Source organism: Mycena indigotica, assembly GCF_014461135.1.
Source record: "Mycena indigotica strain 171206Taipei chromosome Unknown Mind.scaff0005, whole genome shotgun sequence".
NCBI classification, from domain to species: domain Eukaryota; kingdom Fungi; phylum Basidiomycota; class Agaricomycetes; order Agaricales; family Mycenaceae; genus Mycena; species Mycena indigotica.
The window spans coordinates 2,585,915-2,608,088 of NW_023503004.1; the positions used below are offsets into that span (position 1 = coordinate 2,585,915).

A 22,174-nucleotide genomic window follows, 5' to 3' on the forward strand; every position below is an offset into this window, starting at 1 on the left:
AATTATAAAACCTGAAAAATGCAATTAAACTGAACCCTGCAAGATAACTTATGGACCTGCAGGTTACTGCAGCCTGTAGGTTCATAAAGCCTGCAGGTTCAAATAATCTACAGGCTGCAGTAACCTGCGGGTCACATCAACCTACAGTAACTTATAGCCTGCAGGTTACTATAAGTAGCCTGTAGGTTATAAGAACCTGTAGGTTACTATAGCCTGTGATTGCTGGCAATGTTTGTGAGCGGCCGCACAGTCAGCGCCAGAAATTAAGTGTATATTGATGATATATATTCTAATATGCACAAATCTATGGGTCAATAATGGTATACTGGCTACACAAGCTCTCACTGCTCAGCCCGCCCTCCCCCGACCCCAGCCATCTTGCAGCGCGTGTCCCACCAGACCGAGTCTACCCACGGCCATTCGCCGGCCTTAAGGAGCACGACGCTCGACCTGGGCACCAGGCCGAGTCTACCCCACTTCCGGCCCAAGGCCAGCCATTCGTCCCCCATCGACAGCGCGCCTGGACGTCCGCGCGAGCATGCTGGCCTATTGCGCTCGGCTTCAGCTGATGTGGATGCAGGCGGACACAACTCACCGGCCACCCCACCCCTTGCTATTCTCGCCATCGTTCAGCGCGGTCCATCGGGCTGGTGAGCTCGGTGTCGGAAGAAGATGTCTGGTTGTGTGTCGGGGAAAACGACCAGAGGGAGATGGTGGGGGTTGCGGAAAGAGAAGCGGTGGGGCGTCGTCACATTGATTGTCACCGTGATGGCCTGCATGATCTTACCTACAGGTTCATGATTCAAGGTAGGGCCGACGAGCGGTGTAGCACAAACTGATTGAAAGTAAATAAAAAGTGTCCTACATATACAGCATTGTAGTAGCAATTGAGTCCAAGACTAGCAAATGTGGGTATTTTTGGATTCTCAATTATCCTAGCAAGAGCTTAATCTTGATTTTTGACTGAGAGTAATATTCCTTCAAAGCATTGAATCACACCAGGGCTTCTGCTCTGGATTGTTCCCAAAGCATAACATAATTCTAATGTTTAACAGCTCTAATTGATATATAATCAAGAAAAGAATACTTAATCTGGTCAAGAAGAAATCAAGTTCTGTATCAGGGCATAAAATCTAGAATATATTGAGACTAGCTATTTTGTTAATAATAGATGCATCTCACTTAAGCCTCAATATTTTTTTTAAAAAAATCATTATTACCTCAATTATTTCTCTTTTTTCTCTCTTAAAATATATATAATAGTCATTTTTATCTCTGATATATTGGGTACATTTTGCTGCTGGACTTGACAGATCTGGTCTTATATTTTGTGGCATATTTGCTATATTTATTTACTACAGATTATGGTTATGAAATGGTCTGTTGATATTAGCTTTGACTCATATCCTATCTGAGAACTTGATATGTGATCCAATTACTTGCAAATCAAGTCTACTTTCTTGAAGTTTTATTTTCCATCTGTTCAAGTTATTAAAATGTAAATTGGCACTGTCCCTGATATGAACTGTATGAGTTATCCCAAGTCCTCGGATTATTTACATTTGTTACCAATAAAATAATATATCTTGAACATGCATATATGACTTTTGGTTTACCATACTCTGGGAATACTGTGCAAAATATTTTCTGGGCAAGCTGTTTTCTTTTGTAATTATAAGTATTCTAGTATTTTAACACAAGAGTACTAGTCTCTTTGACGTGAGAGTGTGACAGCGGCATGAGTGATGCGGTGGTCGTCACAAATCAGGGCACTTTCGGTTTGGTCACTCCAGGTCGGTATAAGCAAAACTGATAAATCAGTTTGTGAATGTATCCTACAGGTTCCTGTCTCCTACAGGTTACGGGAACCTACAGGTTACGGGAACCTACAGGTTACGAGAACCTACAGGTTACGAGAACCTACAGGTTACAATGCCCATGGGCATACCCATGGGTACGTGCACAGGATCAGAGTCGGTCTCAGTCTAATTACCTCGGATTTTTTTGTGGTGACAATCCCAAGTACCACATTCTTTTTCGGCGGGATGAATCTGAATGCATGTAGGTCTCCTGGGCGGTCCTCGTCGTATTCGAGCTGGAGGGAGAGAATCAGAAAATCAAGAGCGACTCCAGATGATCCACATTAAGCACATAAAACGTGTCGACATCAACTTGTTGAAAGAGCTTCTGCGCTATGTGCTCATAGCTGGCCTATTCAATTTCTTCAATCAGAGCAAGCGACAGAGAGATAACCGCGTACTTGGGCGAAACCAACGCCCTGAAAAGAATAATATAAGCCGAGGAAATCCGGTCGAAGCATGATAGATACCCGAAAATTTCCGCGGCAGACGTGCAAATCGATGTTGAGATCTTCGGGGCGATCCTTGGTGCATAGGTTGATTGCTTTGACATAGGTGTCGAAGAGTTCGTCACTATCAACTTGATCCTCGCATAGGGCGGCCCGAACGTCTATAAAAAAAAGTTATTTAATACGCATATCGATTTTCACGAATATCCGCACCCGGTTGGCAGAAGAACGAGAGTGATGGCTCGTCGATTTGGATGTTACCTGGAAAGGCCCGGTGAGTTCAGACTGAACGGGAATTTCTCAATACTCACGACACCCAAGTTCATAAAGCTCTTTTATCTCGGCACGGTACGCAATACCAACGTCCTCAAAGTATTCATCTGAGAAACGTTAGGTGCGCAATCTTGAGAATTCAGGCTTGGCTCACCGTCAGTCCCATACACGGACTTGTCGTAAGTCAACTTTGAGCCGTGAAAGTGGTGGAACCAATTGGGTGGGCACATGTTAATCTTCAAACGACTCACATCCTGTTTTTCAATCACCATGACTGATTATGCAAAAAAGGTAGGGAATACCTCTGGTGGCACAAGTCGTTTGAGAGCATCGAATTCGGCAGCAAAGATGGAGCGACTTCGCTGAATTTTGCTCTGAAAGGCTGGGTTTAGATGGTCCCATCCAGGTATGCAGCGCCGTACCGTACAAATGCAAGATGGAAACTCCGTGAATCCTAGGCTAACTAAGCCGTGGACGTCAGGCCAATACGTCTATCAGGAAACACTATTTCAAGGCATATGTTGATTCGGTGAGCTGACCGACCTTAAACTCGCTCATCGGGCCTATAAGCAGCGTTGAGCATTTTGCGTGTAGTAAGAAATGCGTGTTACTGACGGGAGCGAAGCTCGATACCCTCCAATCGATCAAATACCCCATCGTAGAATATGAAGCTAAGCGTTTTAAGAATACAGAGGGAACCATAGGCAGGACCGTGACTTACCGTCTCATTTCGCCATCGGTAATCGTTGCCAGCCCAAGTTCATGTTGGAGCGCAACGACGTGGGCAATAGCGGCATCTTCCAGAGGTTTGAGGGCTTCATGAGTGCATTTCCCCTGCTCAAAAAGAGTACGCTGTTCGAATAAAGGTTTGGGACGGAGGAGGGATCCAACATGGTCGACGCGGAGGCGGAGAGGGGAGCGCACGGGAGCGGCCATGTGTCGAAACCTGAAGGGAATGGAGTATTTTATATCGGCCAAATGACATGTTGAGGACTGCATGTTGCAACCATGGATAAAACAGGATAGGTTTACCGCAGTGGTCCCGAATCAGAAATGAAATGTCATGGAATGAATGGAAGTCTATATCCAAGCCAGAGCGATATGGGTGGACTAGAGACTCGGAAAGAGAAAGAAGCGGCGCCAGGTCAGGTGGCAGTGATCTTTAGCGCCAGCCGCTAGCGTATCGTCATTGTTTATGCCGTTGTGGGACGGAACAAGGACAAGGGATCTCATCGAGGAGACGTAGTTGGAGTGCGACGGGCAGCACAACTTCGAAGTTCAAGTTGTCCACGTATGTCGAAAGTGCCCAATCCGCAGTGCCAAAGTACGTCGTGCCGCATTCAATGAAAATCGCAAGTGTCTTTTAGCTGCCGTTAGCGATCGTATGCCACTATATAGTTGTAGATGAACAAATGCAAACTGGGGGGGGGTGGTGGCATACCTTGCGAAGCTAAGAGGTGTCAGTCGACCGACATGGTACGGAGGGAGGTAGTGCCAACTGTCCTAGAACACGTAGGCGCAGCATCATGGCCTTCAGATCCACCCTTCCACAAGCGAAGTGTCAGGCGCTCTCCATAACATGGACTCGGAGGGCATCAGGAAATTCCGAGTCAGAAGATCACGGCTCTTGTGGCTTTGAACGAGAACACTTGGATGGGAATAATAACTCGGACATGGATTTGGGCTGGGGTAAACCGGACTTGGGGAGGAGGATGTTTCCGTTCGTCAGAAGGACAAGGAGCTCAAGCTTGTCAATCGACACGAGCGTCACATCGTGACTAGTGGGTAAAATGTCCAAAAAAACAGCAAGGTATACGATTAAAGAAAATGTTAGTTAGTATACACGTAAGTCAGTAAGGTACAAGGAAACGAGTGTCTGCATCATAATTTGAGTCCATGTCCATTGTCCAAGCACTTACTGGGATGCCTTGATCAGATCAGCGGCCTTCTCCGCCACACCATACAGCGTCGAGCTCAAGTGTGCGCTGATTTGGAGCGGCAGCACGGAAGCGTCAACGACCCTGACGTTCGTGGTATCGTAAACCTTGAGCTGGGCGTTGACAACACCACCCAGCGACCGCTTCATCATTGCAGCCGTCCCAATTGGATGGGCAACACTGGCGAATCCGTTCTTTATCCACGACTGCCATGCGGCGTCGGTTCCCCGCTGGGAGTTGTCTGGGACAGCGGAGCCAGGAATGGTTTCGCCTGTGGAAAGCCCAGAGAGTGGTGGCGAAGTAAGAATACGGCGGGAGAGTCGTGCACCCGCAACTTGAACGTCAAGGTCAAATGGAACCGAGAAGTAGTTGCATTTGATTGTAGGGTAAACGAAGGGGTCCGTGGAGGTGATTTTGACGCTTCCACGACTGAAAGGCAGGAGCTGCCACATATCGATACCGAGGTCGTCTGGGTATCCTGTGTCGTAGAAAAGCTCTGCAACTGGCGCGTTGTTGTTGATGATCAAGTCCGCCTGAATACCGAATATTGTTTGCAAGGCGCTGGCGGAGAGTCCACTAGCTGCTTGCGAGTTCGCCCAGTTCGTCAGGTTGCCTCGAATCTGGGATACCTTGTTGTTGGCCTGGTCGCCGAACAGTTGGTAGATATTTGGGTAAGCAATTGCATCGGAGGGCCCACTCCCGCCCCGATCGAACCCATTCCCCCGAGCACCGAGAGAGTTCATTGTTTGTTCTTGCAAGTTCTTGCCGACAGTGGGGAGATTGACGACGGTGGGAATGCCAAGAGGATTAAGGACGGCAGGGTCACCAACTCCAGATAATTGAAGGAGAACAGGACTTTGGATGGCACCAGCTGCGATGATGACCTCGCGCCGCGCAAAAGCGGTATAAGTGGTGGGCTGGTTGACCCAATAGCGATATTCGACACCCGTGGCCGTTACGGGCACGGTTCCGGTTTTCGACCAAAGAATTTTGGTGACAATGTGTTTACCGAGGGTAACCCAATTAGTGCGCTGACTTTGGACGGGAGTGAGGTAAGCTTCTACGGATGAAGAGCGGTGGTCGTCGCGATGCCAATCGATAGACTTGAACTAGGTTAATACAGCGCCGCCATACTCGGGGAGGACGTACAAGGGGAGTAATCGACACACAGTTTGGCGCCCCACCATTGAGATCCTTGGAGAGAGGTAAGCCTGTGAGGCTACCGATGGTGTTGATGAACGCGGATTGTTGCGGGCCACCATACATCAAGTCAGGGTAGGTAACTTGGACGGGACCAGAGGTGCCATGATAGGATCCGACTGACTGAGCTCCCTTTGCCGCCTGCTGAGAGTTGGGAGCGGAAAATGACTCTGCCTGTTTCTATGAGTAATGAAACCAGGTCGCAAATGAAACGACAAACCTTCTTCATGTAGTTGAAGATTCCATTCCAGTTCCACCCAACGCTCTGCTCGCTGTCTTCGAGCAGCTTTGACCATGAATCGTATTGTGCAGCTAAGCCCCTTGTCCAATGCCCGCCGTTGATAGAACTGCTGCCACCAAGAGTCTTCCCACTACAAAAGAGTGAGTAAATTTCAACAGAGAAAAGGGCAGAACGCACCCATGGATAACTTTGCCTTGCTCAGCCGTCCATGCCCAATCCATCGGTCCTCCAAACGCCTGAGCGTACTCATAGATGTCGTAGATCTGACTATTTGATCTGTCGTCTTGCCCAGCTTCAATAAGCAAAACGGTGATTGCTGGATTTTCAGCAAGTCGCGCGGCAACGGTCATGCCTGCCAATCCACCACCAACGACGATATAGTCAAATGTCGCGCCATTGATTCCGTTTGAAGAGTAGGTGACACCCGAGACCCGTTTCTGGAGGTTCGGCGACGCCGACACAGAGGAGGCGAGCGCAAGAAGCGCAAAGGAAAAGAGAGAGGTCATAAAGTAGCGGGTAGGATAACCTAGTTTTAGTTGCTGCATTTTATACGATTGACAGTGCCGTGTTATTTGCATGCATTCCCCGACGTGCCATCAACCGAGTCTGATGGCTACCCAAGGTGGAGACAGTCCCCCGTCGATCATGGACTCCAGGGTGGTCTAGTTGACGCAGAAATAGCACTAGTGGACTTATTCTGAGGGTATGAGGACCGTTCCTTGGCATTTTGGCCGCAGATCGAGAAGGTGGGAAACAAACAGGATTGCTGAGATAAGCTCTCCGTCTTGGCCGAAACCGCTGTTCGTTGTGGAGTGGTGTTGTCGGTATCCTCATTTTCCGACGTTCTCCATGCGTGTCGGTGCCCATTTTCGATAGCCGCGGTAACGCGGCCTGCTCAACCCGCTCGACGGCCAAAGTTACCCGTGGTGTGAGCAGGTGGCGCCGACCTGGCCGGATCGTTGTAACTTGTCCTGCTTCCCCCTCGAGAAGCTATCGGAAAACGGTCAAATATTCAGATTGACGAACGTTATTATGGGTGTTTGTGTTTAACTTCCAATGGCTCTTGCGCTCAACTGAGCTCAAAATGTAATAGCTTGTTGACGAGTGTTACATTGGTAGATATGAGTCCAGATAACTCTCTTGAACGCTGTTGAAATTTGAAGGGAAGAGAAGACACAAAATCAGACAAAAAAGAGACACTAAGGGAACAAGTAATTGTACAAGTATGTTTATTCGGGCAGCAACTTTCCGCTTTACAAAACCCATACACTGTTTTCTGCTGGGTGCTCACGCTGTGAAGATATGGATAAGTTTGGGTTGCCACTAGCAGGGAAAAGCAATGGCTAACGTTTTGTGGTATGTTCATCGCTACCAACGCGTCCAGTACACCCTGATAGCGTTCACATCAGCAAGGTCAATACTAGTTATTTTTGGATGGCACCTTGGCTGTCCATTCTTCCAACACTAAGACTTGCTCAGGCGTGATGAAATCTCTGGAATTGCGTGCTGCAAAGATCATTTGCGCCGACGCCGCACGAATGACCGTGTCGCGACCAGCAAGGGGGGAGGAGACAGACTGGATTGAACCGGTTTTGGTCAGGTCGACACTGACTGGGCTGGTTGCCAACGGAACGCGAGGAGACGTTGTTTGATTCTGTTTGCGAGCTCGTGCGGACCAGCAGGCAGCGAGGTGGAATATCCAGAATGTTTCCATCTGCCATGATTAACGTTCATGGTTCGCTACAATATGTGAGTATACCTCGAAGGTCGCTAAGTCTGGCACAGTCGCTTGCAGACGTTCAATGAGGTTTTCATTTTGATCTGGGAACGAGGTTTGGCGGCCTTGAGAGGAATAGAAACTTGGAAGATCGAGTTCAGCCACAGTATCAGCGCAAGATGAGAATACAGACCTATCAGCGGAGGCATTGGAGCATTCGTTGACTACGACAGTCTTGTCACTGTCCGTCGGCGCAGGCTTCGCGGCGAGCAGCGACTTATAGACCTGTTTAGAATTGAAGGGCCGCACAAGACGGTAGATGATTTGTGGTCATACCTGATTGTAAAGCTCCTCATCCGCCATTGCCTATGGTCAATACCATCACTCCGAGTTGGGAGAAGGTCAAAAAAGGAAATTACTGGCTTGCTGAAACGGTAAGGCTCCTCTGCGCTTCCTTCAGGTTCAAAAAAGTTGAAATCAAGATTCCTTTCAACGGCGATCGATTGTTTCGGGACAACTACAGAGCCCACTGGTACGTCTATGAGGCCGCCGCATGAGCCCAACCTGCAATGGACACATTAAAGACGACGGAAGCGGATTTCATTTTGTGGCCAACCGAATTATGAGCATATCACCACTGAGACTTTCGCGCACTTCGCGAACGAAAAAGTCAACGTTGGGATGGCCCATGCCGATGCTAACCACTGAGATTGGAGTGCCCTGATAGCGGCCAGTAATGGTCAGGAATCCACGCTCCGAAGCGAGCTCGAACGGCTTGGGAGAAGCATCAAAATGTCCAGCAACGGTCCGAGCTCGGGAAGGTGATCCTACAGTGACCTAACTTGTGTTCAGAGAGTTACTTCTCGTTCGAATGGGACGTACGATTCGATTAGCAACTTCACCTGGGCGAAGGCCAAGATGGTAGACACGAAGATCGGCCGTGCGCGGAAAGTCTGTACCGAATCCATCGCGTGAATGGTGGTGATAGTTTGCCGCTTACTGGCGTCTGTCAGTGTTTCTTTCATCGTTTTCTTATGCTTGTGTGTGACAGCGTTACGGTGACGGTGACAGCGTTACGCCACTGTGATTGACAGAAACTGCAGCCTTCCCTTTTCCACCTGCCTCGCGAGCGAGAAGGCACCGACTCTGGAATTGGTTCTGCACGGTGATGAGCCCGATACAGTATGAGCCACAGAGGGAATTTCACTCGGCCGCCGTTCTACTCCGACTTGCTTGAAACTTCCGCCCGACGCCGCGACGCCCCCCGCTGCAAAAGGCCTCTGCGTCCCGATCGTCATTACAGCACCCAAATTCCACCAGTTTTTGTCAAGGACAATGCCCCTACAAACCTCTTGAGTCCAAACAATGCGAACCTCAAGCTTAATATGCATGATCAAGTTATGGGCTGGGCCGATGCACCCTAATAATCGATTCCCGCACCGTGATTTTGCTCCGCTGTTTCCGGAATCCCTCTGTTTGTCCAAGCTTTGTTCAGAAATAGAAGAACTTGGTACAGGCATGTGAGGTGTCGTTGAACAGCCTCGGCCGGCTCGGGATTGTTGGCGCAAGCGATGCCAGAAGTCAGAGTCTCGGATGTAACCATAAAGATGGTTGCGCGCAAGGTCCCGCTCCCCGCTGCCATAACATTGCCGATGTTGTTTCGATCAACGCCCGAACGAATCTCATCCAGAGACTCCTCTCCGACGCAGCAGGAGCACACCACACTGGCATCCATAAACTCTCGGGAAATCTGGGGGTATCAACACAGAACTTGGACAAATCCGGCAGCGTTTCTTCTCCAAGAAACAATTCGCGCGCCGCATCCGCATCAAGAAGTTATCTTGATGCTCGGTCTTTCTCTCAGTAAAACCCCAATCCCGAGCTGTTTTTGGATGCGTTCCTGATGGCAAACTTTCGATTCACCAATCCCATCTATTGCTCACTATCAACCCACTTTCCAGCCGTTGCAGCGTTGCTTGATCGGCCTGCATGATACCAAATGCCGAGTTGCCTCACCAACATTGCGGAAGATGTTCCGCACACAACAGTGCCTCCCGAGCGCTTCTATGAATCTTTTCACCCTAGCAATGACTAATGGGCGGGCCGACTAAGACCACGACCGATTTGGCCCTTCACGTCTTCAAGTTTGACCCCACCAGTTAGTTGTCTATGCGACACTGAGTGGTAGAACTGGCACTGATATTTTCTCCTAGAAACGTCCAAAATATCTGCAAACGTTAAACGCAGAAATTTTGGACTCAAACCTTTGTGGCGTGCCTTCCGAACAAAACAAGTTATTCGTGTTACGTATCAAGCTCTTCTGGCGCCATGTTCGACATTTGATGGCTTGACGGCTTGACGGCCTACCAAGTCTTATCTCTTCCCGCGGACCACCGTCGGAACGACTGGCCTCTAATTCGACGCGATCTTTGCGCTGGCTACGCTTCCCCTGGACGTTGCCGTCGCTACACAGCGCATAACTACATCGCCAAATATAAGCATTTGCAGTGTCCCAGAGTTGCTGAAAGTTAAAGACTTGTGGTTGGCAAGGGGAAACCTTCTATTTTGACTGTGACAGTCCCGCAATGTGCTCCCTGCGTTCCATGCAGTAAGGCTACATTGTGACTCCAGGAAACGTAGCAATCAACCCATCATCATCGCCGCGGACGCTTTTTCGTTTTGTTTCGAACCTTGTTTCGGGAGATCAGCATCGAGGTCATTGAATAGTAGACACTGAGGAATCGACAAAAACACCGATTTAATCATGGTTGGATACCACTCCCTCCCTGCCGTCTTATGAAGCTCTTAAAACTCCCTCGAAACTTGGTCAGAGAATCGAGAATCAAACAGTGACCCGGTGACTGCTGGTATCATAGAGCTTCTTGTGTCCCTTGTCGTCGGACCTGGCCCGCGCAACAACGACACAAACAGGGACAGACAGATGGTGGCACCGTGAAACTTCCCACTCGGGCATCCCCAGTGAGGAGTCGCACTAGTTCCGAGCTCGACTCCCCATGGTCTGTTCCCAGCTAAGCCCTCGAATCCGATCGGCGCTGAATACTGCGCACACTTGGCGCACTCCACCCTACAGTGACTCCGAAACGGAGATAATCACGGCGATAACGCCGGCGGCTGATCCGTGATCGCGTATTGGGAAACTCCGATAGACTTAGCCTGGGTCGAGAGCGCGGTCACGCGTTCAAGTTGGCCACGATCCAATCATCTATGACGCGTCGTTGTAAACAGCATGCCACGCGCTGATTGGAAGGTGATTGACTATAGGCGTATCGAGAACTCATCGCGAGTATTGAATGTTGGAACGAAGGAGGCCAAGCTTCGAGAGTGCATGCGAGGTGTCTGCAGCGCCACAAGTTCCGTCTTGCTTCTTTTTCTTAATTACCTATTGAATCCTTTTTTATTCTGTGATCTGCGAAGCACGCGATTCAAAAGCGGAGTGTAGTGTACAGGGTGAGGAAGCTGTTCTCAAATGGATTAGCAATGGTACAAAAACCTATGGTGACTCGTCGGCTATGAGTTTGTGACCTTCAAGTTTGACTGGAGCACCTCGTTATAATAGCCGATTTGGTCCGAGTGGTCGATCTGGGACAAGATTACGACTTCGAGAAACGCTGTCTGGTTCACATTTTCCCTAGAGTAGTGAGTCAAAGCTTAAATCCACGACACGCGGGTGTTGAACTCTAGTGAGAGCCTGCCGTTGACGAATCAGCACCCTCGATTTTGAAGATTCACCGTCGGGATGAGCCGATAGCCGGGTCGGATAATCCAGCGTCACAGCTGTACCCTCCTTCTAGCGTCTGAGTCTACGGCCGAGTTCACGTGGGTGGTTGCCCGCAGTTCTTGCGCCGCCGCGAATCATCCGCGGTGGAAACGGGTATTTGGCACCAACACTGGGTCCAGAATACTTTAAAAAGGTTTCGCCTCGGGAAGAAAACACGATAGAGCGGCGCAAAAAAGGTTACCCTATGTGCATTCTTCGTCACGATGGTTGCGGCGCAGCAAAGGTTAAAAACACGACACAACTCGGGAGTTTCCGAATAAAGATTTTCTATATTGTTGAATAGCCGGTTCGAATTAGCCATGCGTCTTCAATATGAATGCTTCAACCTTGAAAGCATGAGTTTGGAACTAACTCAACGATTGACCGGGATCGGCGCGTCGGCATTTGATTCATTGACTGAATTCAATTGTTCATGAATGTTGCCAAGTCTGGGATATAATTCAGTTACGGGCTAAAGGCGACTTTGAGTCTTTGACACAAACAAATGAGTTCGTCTTGCGTTGAATAAACACTCAGCCACTGACGTCGAAGGCTCGGATCAAAAGGTGGTTGATCGTTGATGGTTTGATCTGGGCGTTGTTGAGGAAATGATCGTCGTTCGTTGTTGAGTGCGCTGCCGTAGCATGCGCTGATGCCTGCGCCGCCACAAGAGATACTTGACGATGAAGCGTGCTGTGCTTACTTCCCCAAGGACTGCCCCAGGCAAAAGCATTGTACCCTGGTTACATCGCGGTCGTTTGATGTTTGACCCACTGAGCAGCTCAGATGTCCGCTTTCAAACTTTGAGGTGATCTCGGGCTGCGGATAGCTAAGTTCGGGGCAGGACGGTGAATCAACGAGTTCTCGAAATCGGATATGCTTGCGCAATGCCATGACCGACCAACGCCGTGGATAGCCGTGGTGCGCGTCAACAATAGGCCTCAGAGCCAGATATTAGACACATGCTCACGGTGAGAGCGAAACGTCCAAGTTGTGATAGCGTAACTCGAGCCACAGGTACAGTACTGCCAGGATGTCGATGCATAATCACTGGTGAGAGTAGTGCCGCATGTTGCCATCGACGGGTTGCAGGGCTTGACTCGAAGTAAACAGATGGCGGTTGACCATCATGGGCAGAATTGCTCCTCTAAATCGAGTGAAGATACGGGGTATCGGAAGGCGAGGTTGTGATGAGTCGGAAGTATGGAGGGGAGTTGCGTTTAATATCAGCTGTGACGGTCGACACAGGCGGAAGCGGCTAGGAAACTTGTGGACTGATGGAGATAGTTAGACTCGCGCAGAGTGAGACCTCTCATACTTCGGCCGAGAGGCCCAACGAAGACGACGCCAGTGGTCCACACTTCCTAGACGCCGCTGTCAGAGAGAACTTCAAGTTGCAATTGAAAGAAGTGGACGTTCCTTGGACGGAAAGTGGCACTATTGGCGACACTGGCTAGCAAACGCGAAGTTGTTGAGGTTGGGCGAAACGGAGGCAAATAGCAAGATGTGGGGTACTTGACAGTGAACCGAAACCGATTGCTCTGCCTGATGGCAGGCATAAGCACAGCGGAAGCAAAAAGGAGGATGTAAATCGCCAGCGCCAGCAACGCCAATCCTTGTGGGTATTAAGCTCAACTAGTCAGATTAGCCTGAGTTGTTCGCGTCCGTGTCGGGCAGGTGGAAGCGCAGGCCATTTTGAAGAGAAGTTTGAAGCCAAACATGGCGGCAGCGGGGTTGAGGCAGTTGTACTCAGGCTGCGAAAAAGAAGACGAGAGGGGCGCTTGTGTGTGGTCAGCCTCGTTGTTGAGCAGTGCTCGCTCGTCAAGGTCAGTGTGGAACAAACAAACACGTCGAGATCTCGCTGACGATCTGATGATGCGTGAGGGGGTTGCTATGGATGTGCAAATGGGGAAAGATGAGGTCGGGGCTTCGACGGGTTCGATCAAGGGGCCCGATTCGATGACTGGCTGCGTCACACTGGTCACTGGCGTCGCGATCTTTTTCTAATAAGTAAGACCCCGGAATCGGAGAATGAAGGGAAGACATTCAACATCACCGCTCCTCTGGTGGCCGCCCTTTTTGTCTGTTTAACCACGACGCGAACTCGAAACAACCAGCAATGACAACGCTGCATACATACCACACCAACAGCCCGAGCGATGGCGACGACGACTACCCACCGAAGGTAGAGGGGGAAGACGGTCAGTTGGCAACTTCTCCTTGGATGCTCTACTCACACCGTGCAGATGCCGACGCAGCCCTCACATCGCAAACTCTGAATGCTGACGGTACCCCCAAACGCCCAATGAACGCGTTCATGATCTTTGCTCGGCGACGAAGACCACAAGTCTCTGCAGAGAATCAGTCGATGAGGACGGGGGACATCAGCAAGATTCTGTCTCAAGAGTGGAAGAGCATGGCTGCTGTGAGTGTCGCGTCTTGCTTCTTTCGCGTTGGTAATAATAGCTCAATGAATGTAGAGCGAGAAGCAGTTCTATCAAAACCAGGCCAAGCTATTGAAGGAGAACTTCAACTCGAAATATCCTGACTACGTCTACAAGCGTCGACCAAACAACTCGCGCAAGAAACGCAAACCGGAGAACGCTGCCATTGGCGGCGCTCCACGAGATCGTGATACCGACGAGGCTGAGAGCAGCCCTGATGCTGAGGACGCTGTACCCCTTCCTGACCATGGGCGTGGAAGTTACTATGGAAGCGGTGGCTCATCTAGCTATGGAGGATCGGGCTCGAGTTATGGCCATCATCCGTACAATGGCTATTCAGGGAGTGCTCATACCCATCACCACCGTTCAACTTCATATCCCTATCCTCCTCACGACACCTATCGTACAAGCTCCTCGTACAACGAACCCTCTAACCTCCCTCGGCTCCTCAGCTCGCCCTATTACCCTCCTCCCTCCAGCTCACATTCCCACTCTTCCAGCTCATATGACCCCTCCACATCACCGCATCTTGGACTGCGCAAGGCTCAATCAAACCCAGCGATCCCCCCCGGTGGTCCAGCAAGTAGTGGATGGCCCACAACAACGAGTAATACCTCCACCTCTGGCTCGTCATACCCTGCCACGAGCTACAACCCCCCCAATTACTCCCCAGCCCCCCGCTATTCCAGCGTGCCAGACTCACCTGGTACTCGATACTCGCCGTTTGCTGGGGCCAGCAGCAATAGCGCCAGCAGTGGGTCCCCTGCTCCGACTCCTTCCTACAACACAAGCACCACTTCCAACCCCACAAACGGTGGCAGTCCGGGGCATTCTTATGCGAGTCTGAACGGCCATAATCATTCCAATACACCACGCTCGTTAGTGTCGGGGCTTGGCACTAACAGTAGCGGACTTGGCGGGCTCGGAATGGGTGGGGCGGGCGACAGCTATTTCTGGCGGCCGACGACGGGGGCCAGTGTTGATAAGTTGCTGTGACGAGAGCCGCGGATTTCGGCTCTGCCGTTAGAGAGTCGCGTATTTGCACGTTGACTGACCCGCTGTTTGGCGAGTGACCGCCAGCGCCGTCTACCAGTCTCTCGTTTCTCCGGCTTCTTTGCTGTTCCCCGTGCCTTGCATCACCGTGTATTACCCTCGAACCAAAAGGACTCCACACCATCCACGCAATGTATTACCCGACTTTTTCTGAGCTGTGTTGTTATGACTTTTTTTCCTGGCTCTGTTCTGCCTTCGATATTCTATCGTATATCCCCTTGGTCGACGTCGACCCTTCGTTTCTGGTAGCAGTCTCTGTCTTCCTATCTGCCTGTAACATAGATCACCTACTGTACAAGCTCTTGATAAACAAGAAAATCACTCGTCTCACTGGAATCGCGGGCGGTTCGGTCTACTCGGCTTTGCAGCTTGTCAATCGCCCTGAACCTAAACCAAGGACTCGGACTTCGGAAGGTGCTTTGGAAAGGTGCAAGCAGAACTAGGGGCAACGTCGAGGGCAACAAGAAACAGAAATAATGAGACTTTGGAAAGATGTATTCTGTACATATATTATATATGATTCGCCGTGTTCAGGACTTTCGTGAGGACGTTGGGACTTCAATGGTCAGTTTATTGGGACATCTGCTCTCACCTGACGCTGGACGTGCTTGTAAGTATTATTGTGAACACAGTAAACAGCATAGATAAGATAGGGGCGGAACTTAGGACCGTTGGAAGACCGATAGGGTCACGGTGGGCAGAGGTGGAAAAAGGAATTGGTAAGGACGAATAGGGGTGTGGAATTCGAACAAAGAAGAGGGAAACCAGGCAGGGTTGGTTGATGTTTGGTCGAAAAATGACCTCGGTCATTTTTCGAAATGTGCAGGCGTGGGATAATTGGTCAGCAGCCGGCGTCGGCGTCGATATTATTTCCTTTCTGCACGACCGACGCGGAGGCGCTGCGCAAGAGAAAGGCGATCTCAGCGCGAGGTCCCTTGAAGTGATGAGGAGTTATGATGCCTATCAAGCGGGCCGACTCGCTAAAACACACGCGCCACACAGAAATTTCCTTTCCTGGCCTGTGTGGGTTGATAGCCGCCGGGGGCGCCGCCTGTCCGCGTGATTGCTTTTCCAAGATGCGAGCAAATTAGTTCGATTGCCACGAGAGTGATGCACAATTTATTCACGGTGTCTTGCAGACTATATTGAGTCGGTTCGTCATTGGATTTGCGGTCGGGGCTAACGGATGCAGAGTGGGGGACAGACAAAGGGCAGAGGAGAAATGTAATGTGCGGTTCCGGCGTGGGTAGGAGAAGCACAAGGAAGATGGTGGTGTTTAGAGATAGCGCATGTCGCGTCAGATGGGCCGTGGTGACGTAGGGCTCATGTTTTTTGGAGACTCCCAAGGGCATCTGGAGTCTGGGCGTGGAACGACGCTGCGGCTTCGAATCCCGTGGGTGTCACGTAGTTGGCGACTGGAGTCTCCCGCTGGCTCAGAAAGGACGAGTGGGAGTTGCCACGAGCCGAAGGAGTGGGTATGTTTCACCGAGAGATAACAGCGAGCTGCTCAGCTGGCCTGAGTTATCGGCTCCGCCTAGGTGCACGAGAGAACATATTCCCATGTGCATGGTCTGTTGAGCTTGTAGAAAGCAGTAAGAAGAGGAACGTAGAAAGTAGACGTACTAGTTACGCACGTTGTTTGTCTCCCCCGCATAATACAAAGACGAATCACCGTCTTTGAATTGCAGTCTATAATGACTGAATTGGGGCGAATGTATACGCTCGAAGTCTGGATGATAGCGTGGGACTCGGAAGTAACTACGTCTGCACGGAGACAGCGATATTTTCTCCATCAGGCAACTAGGAAGGAGTGTCACGCGGTGACGAGATTAGATTGCCCTTTTTGTTTGAAAAACTCAACTTGCACAAATAGAAAATCAAAATACGCGACTCCTTTCTCCGCCGACGCTACAGCGCCGAATGAGACATTGGCAGATCAGACGCGCACTCCTCCAACCAGGACAGCGGCGAGCAAAGCCCCGTGTTGGCGCTGTCGTCGTCAAGCAGCAGCTGTGTGCAGATCTGATCCAGCGTCCGGAGTGATCGGGTATGTCGGTGATTTGACGAGCGCCGAAAACATGATACCCGATGCCGAGAATTTCCATAAATGATCGCATCAGGTCGGAGTGACCCGTGGCGCAAAAGTTAACTTGGGAAGTATCTTGCAGTGATTTTCCTAGCGCACACCACCCGCCTTTGACCCACTTGCATGTTGTCCTCCCCGTTCCTGGTTGAATGTTGAGAGTGAGATAAGCTGACATGAAATGCCGCTCTGGCGTCCGGATACTGACGGACGTGGGTCGAGCTGTTCGGGGAGTACTTCGGCCATGCCCTGTGGTGAGGCTGGTATCATGTCAGCTGGGGCTCTGCAGCAGCCAACGCGGGTAAGAACACGGACTGTGGCAATATTCGCATGTGGCCGAATGTTTTCTAAGACCGCCGACGCCTAGCCATTATTTGGCGACTCTTGTTGTTACTTGGAGGATGCCATTTCTTGCTTCTATATCTTATCTTCACGGCAGAAGAAGCGCTATTTTCGACAACTAGGCTTGTGCGTGCACATATTACCCCTCGAGATTTGCGTCAGCACCGGAGAAACTGAACGGCGACGATGTTTTACCTTCTGCGGTGCTGCGTTGACGATACGATGCAACGTTCCTACGCGCGGGATTTTACAAGATCATCTCTGATCCACAATTCCAGTCGTCCTTGTTTGTTTGCTACCCGTCAACAACTCTAAGCAGGGCTTGTACATGTTTCATAACCTTGAACTAGAAACCACACCTTTTGTTTACCGAAACCAATAAGTAAGGGCTATGAACGCCGTGCCTCCATCGTTTGCGGCGTATAGCCAGCAAGCAGTTCCTCTTGAACAGCGGAATCATCCGCGGAAATGCATCGAAATCTTCAGTGTCAAGAGCACGGGGAATTTGACGAAACCGATTGAGTGCGATTGCCGGTACAGCTCGCACTCCATGCTGTCGCTCATCCCCATTTCACAACGATAGCCATGGAACTGTGGGTACAGCGACCCGAGCGACATTTGGTTGTTAACCGACCGTTGACGCGGTCAGCAGATTTCGCTGACGCGTAAGTACGAGAGGGAGCACATCACGGAGATCGCGTTCTGGTTGCAGAAAGATGGTGTTTGAACCCCAGAAGAAGAGAGAAGTGTGAAATTGGCGCCTTTTCTCACTGCTCGTGGCGGATTGCTTCCTCGTTTTTTTGGTCGATGTTGGGACAAACTTTGTTTTCGAGCAGCATTTGTCGCAGGCGCGTGTTGTTTTGCCGTTATCGCTCCAAGCGCCTATCCCTTGGGCTCCTCGCGTTGCACGACGATTGTTCATCGTGTCTGCCAGCTGTTTGGATCGATACCCAGAGCCCACGGGAAAGAAAAACGAGGGGGAAAACGGGAAATATTTGGCGATGGACATGCTTGTTGATCATGAACGCGCAGTTGAGGTGGAGCAGCGAATTGACGCGACGCGACGGTCTTGTTCGTGACACTTGCTAATCACTGTCATGAGCAATGGGGCGTAAGTTATGATCCTGTCCGATGGGTTGCGCTGCCAATTGGAGACTCCTTCACGAACCTAAAGGACGGAACAAATAGATGGGCAATCATCGTGATCCGGGTGCTCTGGAGTAATACAACGGGAGTTGAAGATCCAGATGGTGGCCTGGATTTCACGGTAGAACAGAAGACCGATGTTGTCGGTGCGAAGATGTTGGAGAAAACGTCAAATGTGATGGATTGTGGCCATCTGACCGTGTCTCGGGGCGGCGACTGGCCGGTTTTGGAGGCCGCGTCCCGTGAACGACCGCGGATACTGCGCTCAACCCGTGATAGGAATGTGACCACGAGCAGGGAAGCAATCAACAGCGGTGTCTGGGCGGTGTTGACGGTTTGGCGCGGTTAGGCCAAGAGCGGAAGACGGGCCAGCCGAAACGTGGACAGGTGAGAATACGCTGGTCTGCATATGGTAGTGTCAAGAGTTGGAGACAAAAGGTACCGCTCGACCATCTCAGGCGTACAGTTTGTTTACGGTCTGACCAGGCGTGACCAAGTCAGAAAATAGGATGCAGCTTCGCAAGAGTATCTCGACTGAGATTGAGGGTCCGCGTCGAGATGAATTCAAGTCATTGGCAGCTTCAACTAGCATGACAGAAGAATCAGAATGACTGCAGATCGCTCGTGTGGGCATAGATCACTCAGAATCGGAGCCGCCAGGAACGCTGGAGATTGTGCGGAGGGACAGTGTCAGGCAAAACAGACAATTCCCGCCTCGTTCGTTTCAGGACCAAGCGGCGGAGGAAGAGGGAAGCGCCGGAGAGGTCGTCAGATTTGTGGAAGTCGGCCCTCAGATGCAGTCAAGCAGAGGTGTAATCGGAAGACCATCGCCTGTTGGTTTGAAGTCCGTAGTGCTTGGATGATTTCTGATCATGTTCAACATTTTTCAGCCGTATTCCTATGATTCAAATTAGTTGACTGAACCAGTTGAATGTTTGCACGACTCACCGTTCGACAAGTACTGGACTCCAAATATATAGCAATGTTGTGCACCGCATAGGTATCCTGAACCGTCAAGCAACACCGACGCTGAAGAGTTGAATTCGAGTGGAGCGTTGGATTCGTCTGTGAAGGCCACCAGTGGGGATGAAGACTGGATAAAGCTAATATACGGTTGGGCGGAAGACCGCCACACACCCAGGGGAGTCCACAGTCTGCGGTCGTTGCCTCAGCGGCACCTAGTCGAGTTTGTGGGACAGCAAGGCCGGGTGAAGGATGACAAATTGATCAATTGTTCGCATCTGATTAAATCACCGGTTGCTTGAGTATCCGGACCGGCACGGTCACGCCTCGGTCATCAAATTTTTGGCTTGTCATCGGCCAGCTCATTTTCGGTCGCCCCCGCATTACCGGCGCCCTCAAAACCACTACTCGGGCGTAAAGGACTACAACGTACGACCCCCGCGAGTCAAATCTGCACCATGGCAACTCTCTCAGCGTTTGTCGCGCCATTCCATGAGTCAACCGCGACATTCAAGGACGATATCTTCAAGGGCAAGGTTCTCTTCTGCACGGGTGGAGGCTCGGGCATATGTAGAGGGATGACTGAAGCCATTGTGCGTCTCCCTTCATTGTTTTTAGAGGCGAAATGCTCATCACAAGGCTTTATAGATGAAGCACGGTGCCAAGGCTACCATTGTTGGTCGTAACCTCGAGCGACTAAACAAGGCCGCCGAGGAGCTCTCTGCCTCTACCGGGCAAAAGTGCTTACCTGCGCAAGCCGACGTTCGCCAACCAAAAACCCTGCAAGACGCTGTACAGAAGACGATTGAGGCGTTTGGAAGGATTGACTTTGTGATTTGTGGTGCTGCAGGCAACTTCCTGGCGCCAATTTCTGGCTTGTCGGAGAATGCGTTCAGGACAGTAATCGAAATCGACACACTGGGAACTTACAACACACTCAAAGCCACTATCCCACATGTGAGGAAGACGAAAGGCGCGTATATCCATATCAGCGCTACGCTGCACTACCGAGGTGCGTATCATATGAGGTTTGCTACTCGGTTTATTGACGCTCTTGTGAAGGAACCCCATTCCAAGCTCACGTTTCTGCTGCCAAAGCCGCTGTAGACGCTCTTTCCACGGTTATAGCGGTCGAAGAAGGTCCCCATGGAGTCCGTTCCAATGTGCTCGCGCCGGGCGCTATTTCTGGCACTGAAGGAATGGATCGGCTGAGCGCCAAGGGGCCTGATGCAGGCAACAGAGACATGTTGTACCCACTGGGCCGACCGGGAATTATCGGCGATGTCGCAAATGCTGGCGTGTTCTTATTCAGCCCAGCGGCTACCTATATCAGTGGTCAGGTGTTTGCGGTCGACGGGGCGCAAGAGCATCTGCGCAGTTTGGTTATCCCCTACCCTCTCTCGGTGCTGGAGCCGAAGAAGATTCAGGACATGATCAAGGGTAAATTGTAGTTATGATACTCTTTCCTTCTGTCGTATTTTTTGCTTGGCAACATGAACGCTTGTTAGAGACAACACTCATGCAAACTCTTTCGGTCAGCTTTATTCCAATATGGTGCGAAGGGACGGGATCATTGAAAAGCACTATGACCTTGAACTTGGCGATGTAGAAAAGTCAACAGATCCAGAATCTAGCCTTCGCTACATACGATGGTGTACCTCTGAATAGGATAGAGCGACTGATTGTTACAAAACTACTTCTTCCAAGTATAGTAGTGGTCCACGTCCATTGTTTGGTGTCACAATTCCAATCTGTTCTCAGCATCTATAGCCTCTCGTCTTCTTCTTTGACCCTGTGTCAGATTAGATTCCTTGCCTCGACTTGGCGCTGCCGGTGAAAGATAATAAGACAACAATCGAGTGAGTCGATTTACAGGTATCGCCGAAGGAGGGACATCATAGAGGTCGTCATTGGGAGATGAAGGAGGGAGTGGTAATGGACGGGAGGTCGGATGTTTGTGTCGTTTAATGGATGGTTTCACTGTGGGCTTGCGGGAAAAGTAATATGATATGTAACGAGAGAGGTGAGTTTCGTTTAATGGTTCATCTTCGTCATAGGACCCATGAACGACAGCGACTGATGGTACAGCTTGAATGTCGATCTTGCCTGTCTTTGGCTGTCGAAGAGCAGCGACTGCACGTATAGGAGCTTCTGGCACGAGAGGACCATCTCGCACGAGCGAAGGAAGATCAATCAGCTGGGTGGCTGGACGAGGCGGTCGCTGGGGAGAGTATGTTTGAGGACCAGGATTGGATCCAACTGGATGCTCATTAGATGGACCGTGGCCATTACTAGGTATAAGTGGAACCGCAGCAGAATCGTCGGATTGCCAGCGACGATTCTTTCTGCGAGGCGACTTCTGGTTGCCCTCAGAGTCCCATAACACGAATTCAGCGTCCTCATCTTCCGGCGGTGGCCCGCGATCAAAGAACGTAGACTTTCGCCGCAAAAGAGAGGTTCTTGTTGAGCCTGTTTCGCTCTCTTCTTCTTTCGCAGCAAGACTGCGTCGTTTGTGCCACCGCCAGACATAGAATACTCCGATACATGCAAAACCGACAGCCATGACTATCGCTGCAGCGATGACGCCGGTGACTATTTGGAACTTGAAGCGGGAGTCCATTGGTGGCTCGTTGGATTGTCGTGGAAGGATGGGCATGGTATTGGGGGTAGAATAATCGTGGAACTACCC

At 50.6% G+C, this 22,174-nt stretch overlaps 6 protein-coding genes across 6 annotated transcripts; 2 read left to right on the forward strand and 4 right to left on the reverse strand.

Annotated features, from left to right (window-relative positions):
* Nucleotides 1–1,927: 1,927 nt before the first annotated feature.
* On the reverse strand, nucleotides 1,928–3,580 carry MIND_00589500 (Methionine vitamin-b12; the record flags this gene model as incomplete). The annotated part of the gene is made up of 11 exons (XM_037362653.1): nucleotides 1,928–2,095; nucleotides 2,143–2,211; nucleotides 2,261–2,469; nucleotides 2,522–2,569; nucleotides 2,620–2,688; nucleotides 2,736–2,835; nucleotides 2,884–2,955; nucleotides 3,004–3,072; nucleotides 3,125–3,144; nucleotides 3,197–3,252; nucleotides 3,303–3,580. The coding sequence occupies 11 exons, from the start codon at nucleotides 3,578–3,580 to the stop codon at nucleotides 1,928–1,930; spliced, it is 1,158 nt and encodes a 385-aa protein (XP_037220574.1).
* Nucleotides 3,581–4,496: 916 nt separating this feature from the next.
* Nucleotides 4,497–6,471, reverse strand: MIND_00589600 (Glucose oxidase; the record flags this gene model as incomplete). Its single annotated transcript, XM_037362654.1, has 4 exons — nucleotides 6,137–6,471; nucleotides 5,939–6,089; nucleotides 5,668–5,892; nucleotides 4,497–5,621 (listed from the first exon to the last, which is right to left on the reverse strand). The coding sequence occupies exons 1-4, from the start codon at nucleotides 6,463–6,465 to the stop codon at nucleotides 4,497–4,499; spliced, it is 1,830 nt and encodes a 609-aa protein (XP_037220575.1). The 5' UTR covers nucleotides 6,466–6,471.
* A 741-nt stretch (nucleotides 6,472–7,212) lies between these two features.
* MIND_00589700 (Uridine phosphorylase) lies at nucleotides 7,213–8,746 on the reverse strand (the record flags this gene model as incomplete). Its single annotated transcript, XM_037362655.1, has 10 exons — nucleotides 8,677–8,746; nucleotides 8,559–8,629; nucleotides 8,293–8,513; nucleotides 8,096–8,240; nucleotides 8,013–8,042; nucleotides 7,870–7,961; nucleotides 7,719–7,818; nucleotides 7,401–7,673; nucleotides 7,308–7,349; nucleotides 7,213–7,251 (listed from the first exon to the last, which is right to left on the reverse strand). The coding sequence occupies exons 1-10, from the start codon at nucleotides 8,699–8,701 to the stop codon at nucleotides 7,213–7,215; spliced, it is 1,038 nt and encodes a 345-aa protein (XP_037220576.1). The 5' UTR covers nucleotides 8,702–8,746.
* A 4,827-nt stretch (nucleotides 8,747–13,573) lies between these two features.
* On the forward strand, nucleotides 13,574–14,894 carry MIND_00589800 (HMG box domain-containing protein; the record flags this gene model as incomplete). The annotated part of the gene is made up of 3 exons (XM_037362656.1): nucleotides 13,574–13,655; nucleotides 13,701–13,879; nucleotides 13,935–14,894. 3 exons carry the CDS (start codon nucleotides 13,574–13,576, stop codon nucleotides 14,892–14,894), a joined length of 1,221 nt encoding a protein of 406 aa, XP_037220577.1.
* A 4,941-nt stretch (nucleotides 14,895–19,835) lies between these two features.
* MIND_00589900 (uncharacterized protein) lies at nucleotides 19,836–20,936 on the forward strand (the record flags this gene model as incomplete). Its single annotated transcript, XM_037362657.1, has 3 exons — nucleotides 19,836–20,078; nucleotides 20,134–20,497; nucleotides 20,548–20,936. The coding sequence occupies exons 1-3, from the start codon at nucleotides 19,944–19,946 to the stop codon at nucleotides 20,934–20,936; spliced, it is 888 nt and encodes a 295-aa protein (XP_037220578.1). The 5' UTR covers nucleotides 19,836–19,943.
* Nucleotides 20,937–21,223: 287 nt separating this feature from the next.
* Nucleotides 21,224–22,141, reverse strand: MIND_00590000 (uncharacterized protein; the record flags this gene model as incomplete). The annotated part of the gene is made up of 1 exon (XM_037362658.1): nucleotides 21,224–22,141. One exon carries the CDS (start codon nucleotides 22,139–22,141, stop codon nucleotides 21,224–21,226), a length of 918 nt encoding a protein of 305 aa, XP_037220579.1.
* Nucleotides 22,142–22,174: the final 33 nt, after the last annotated feature.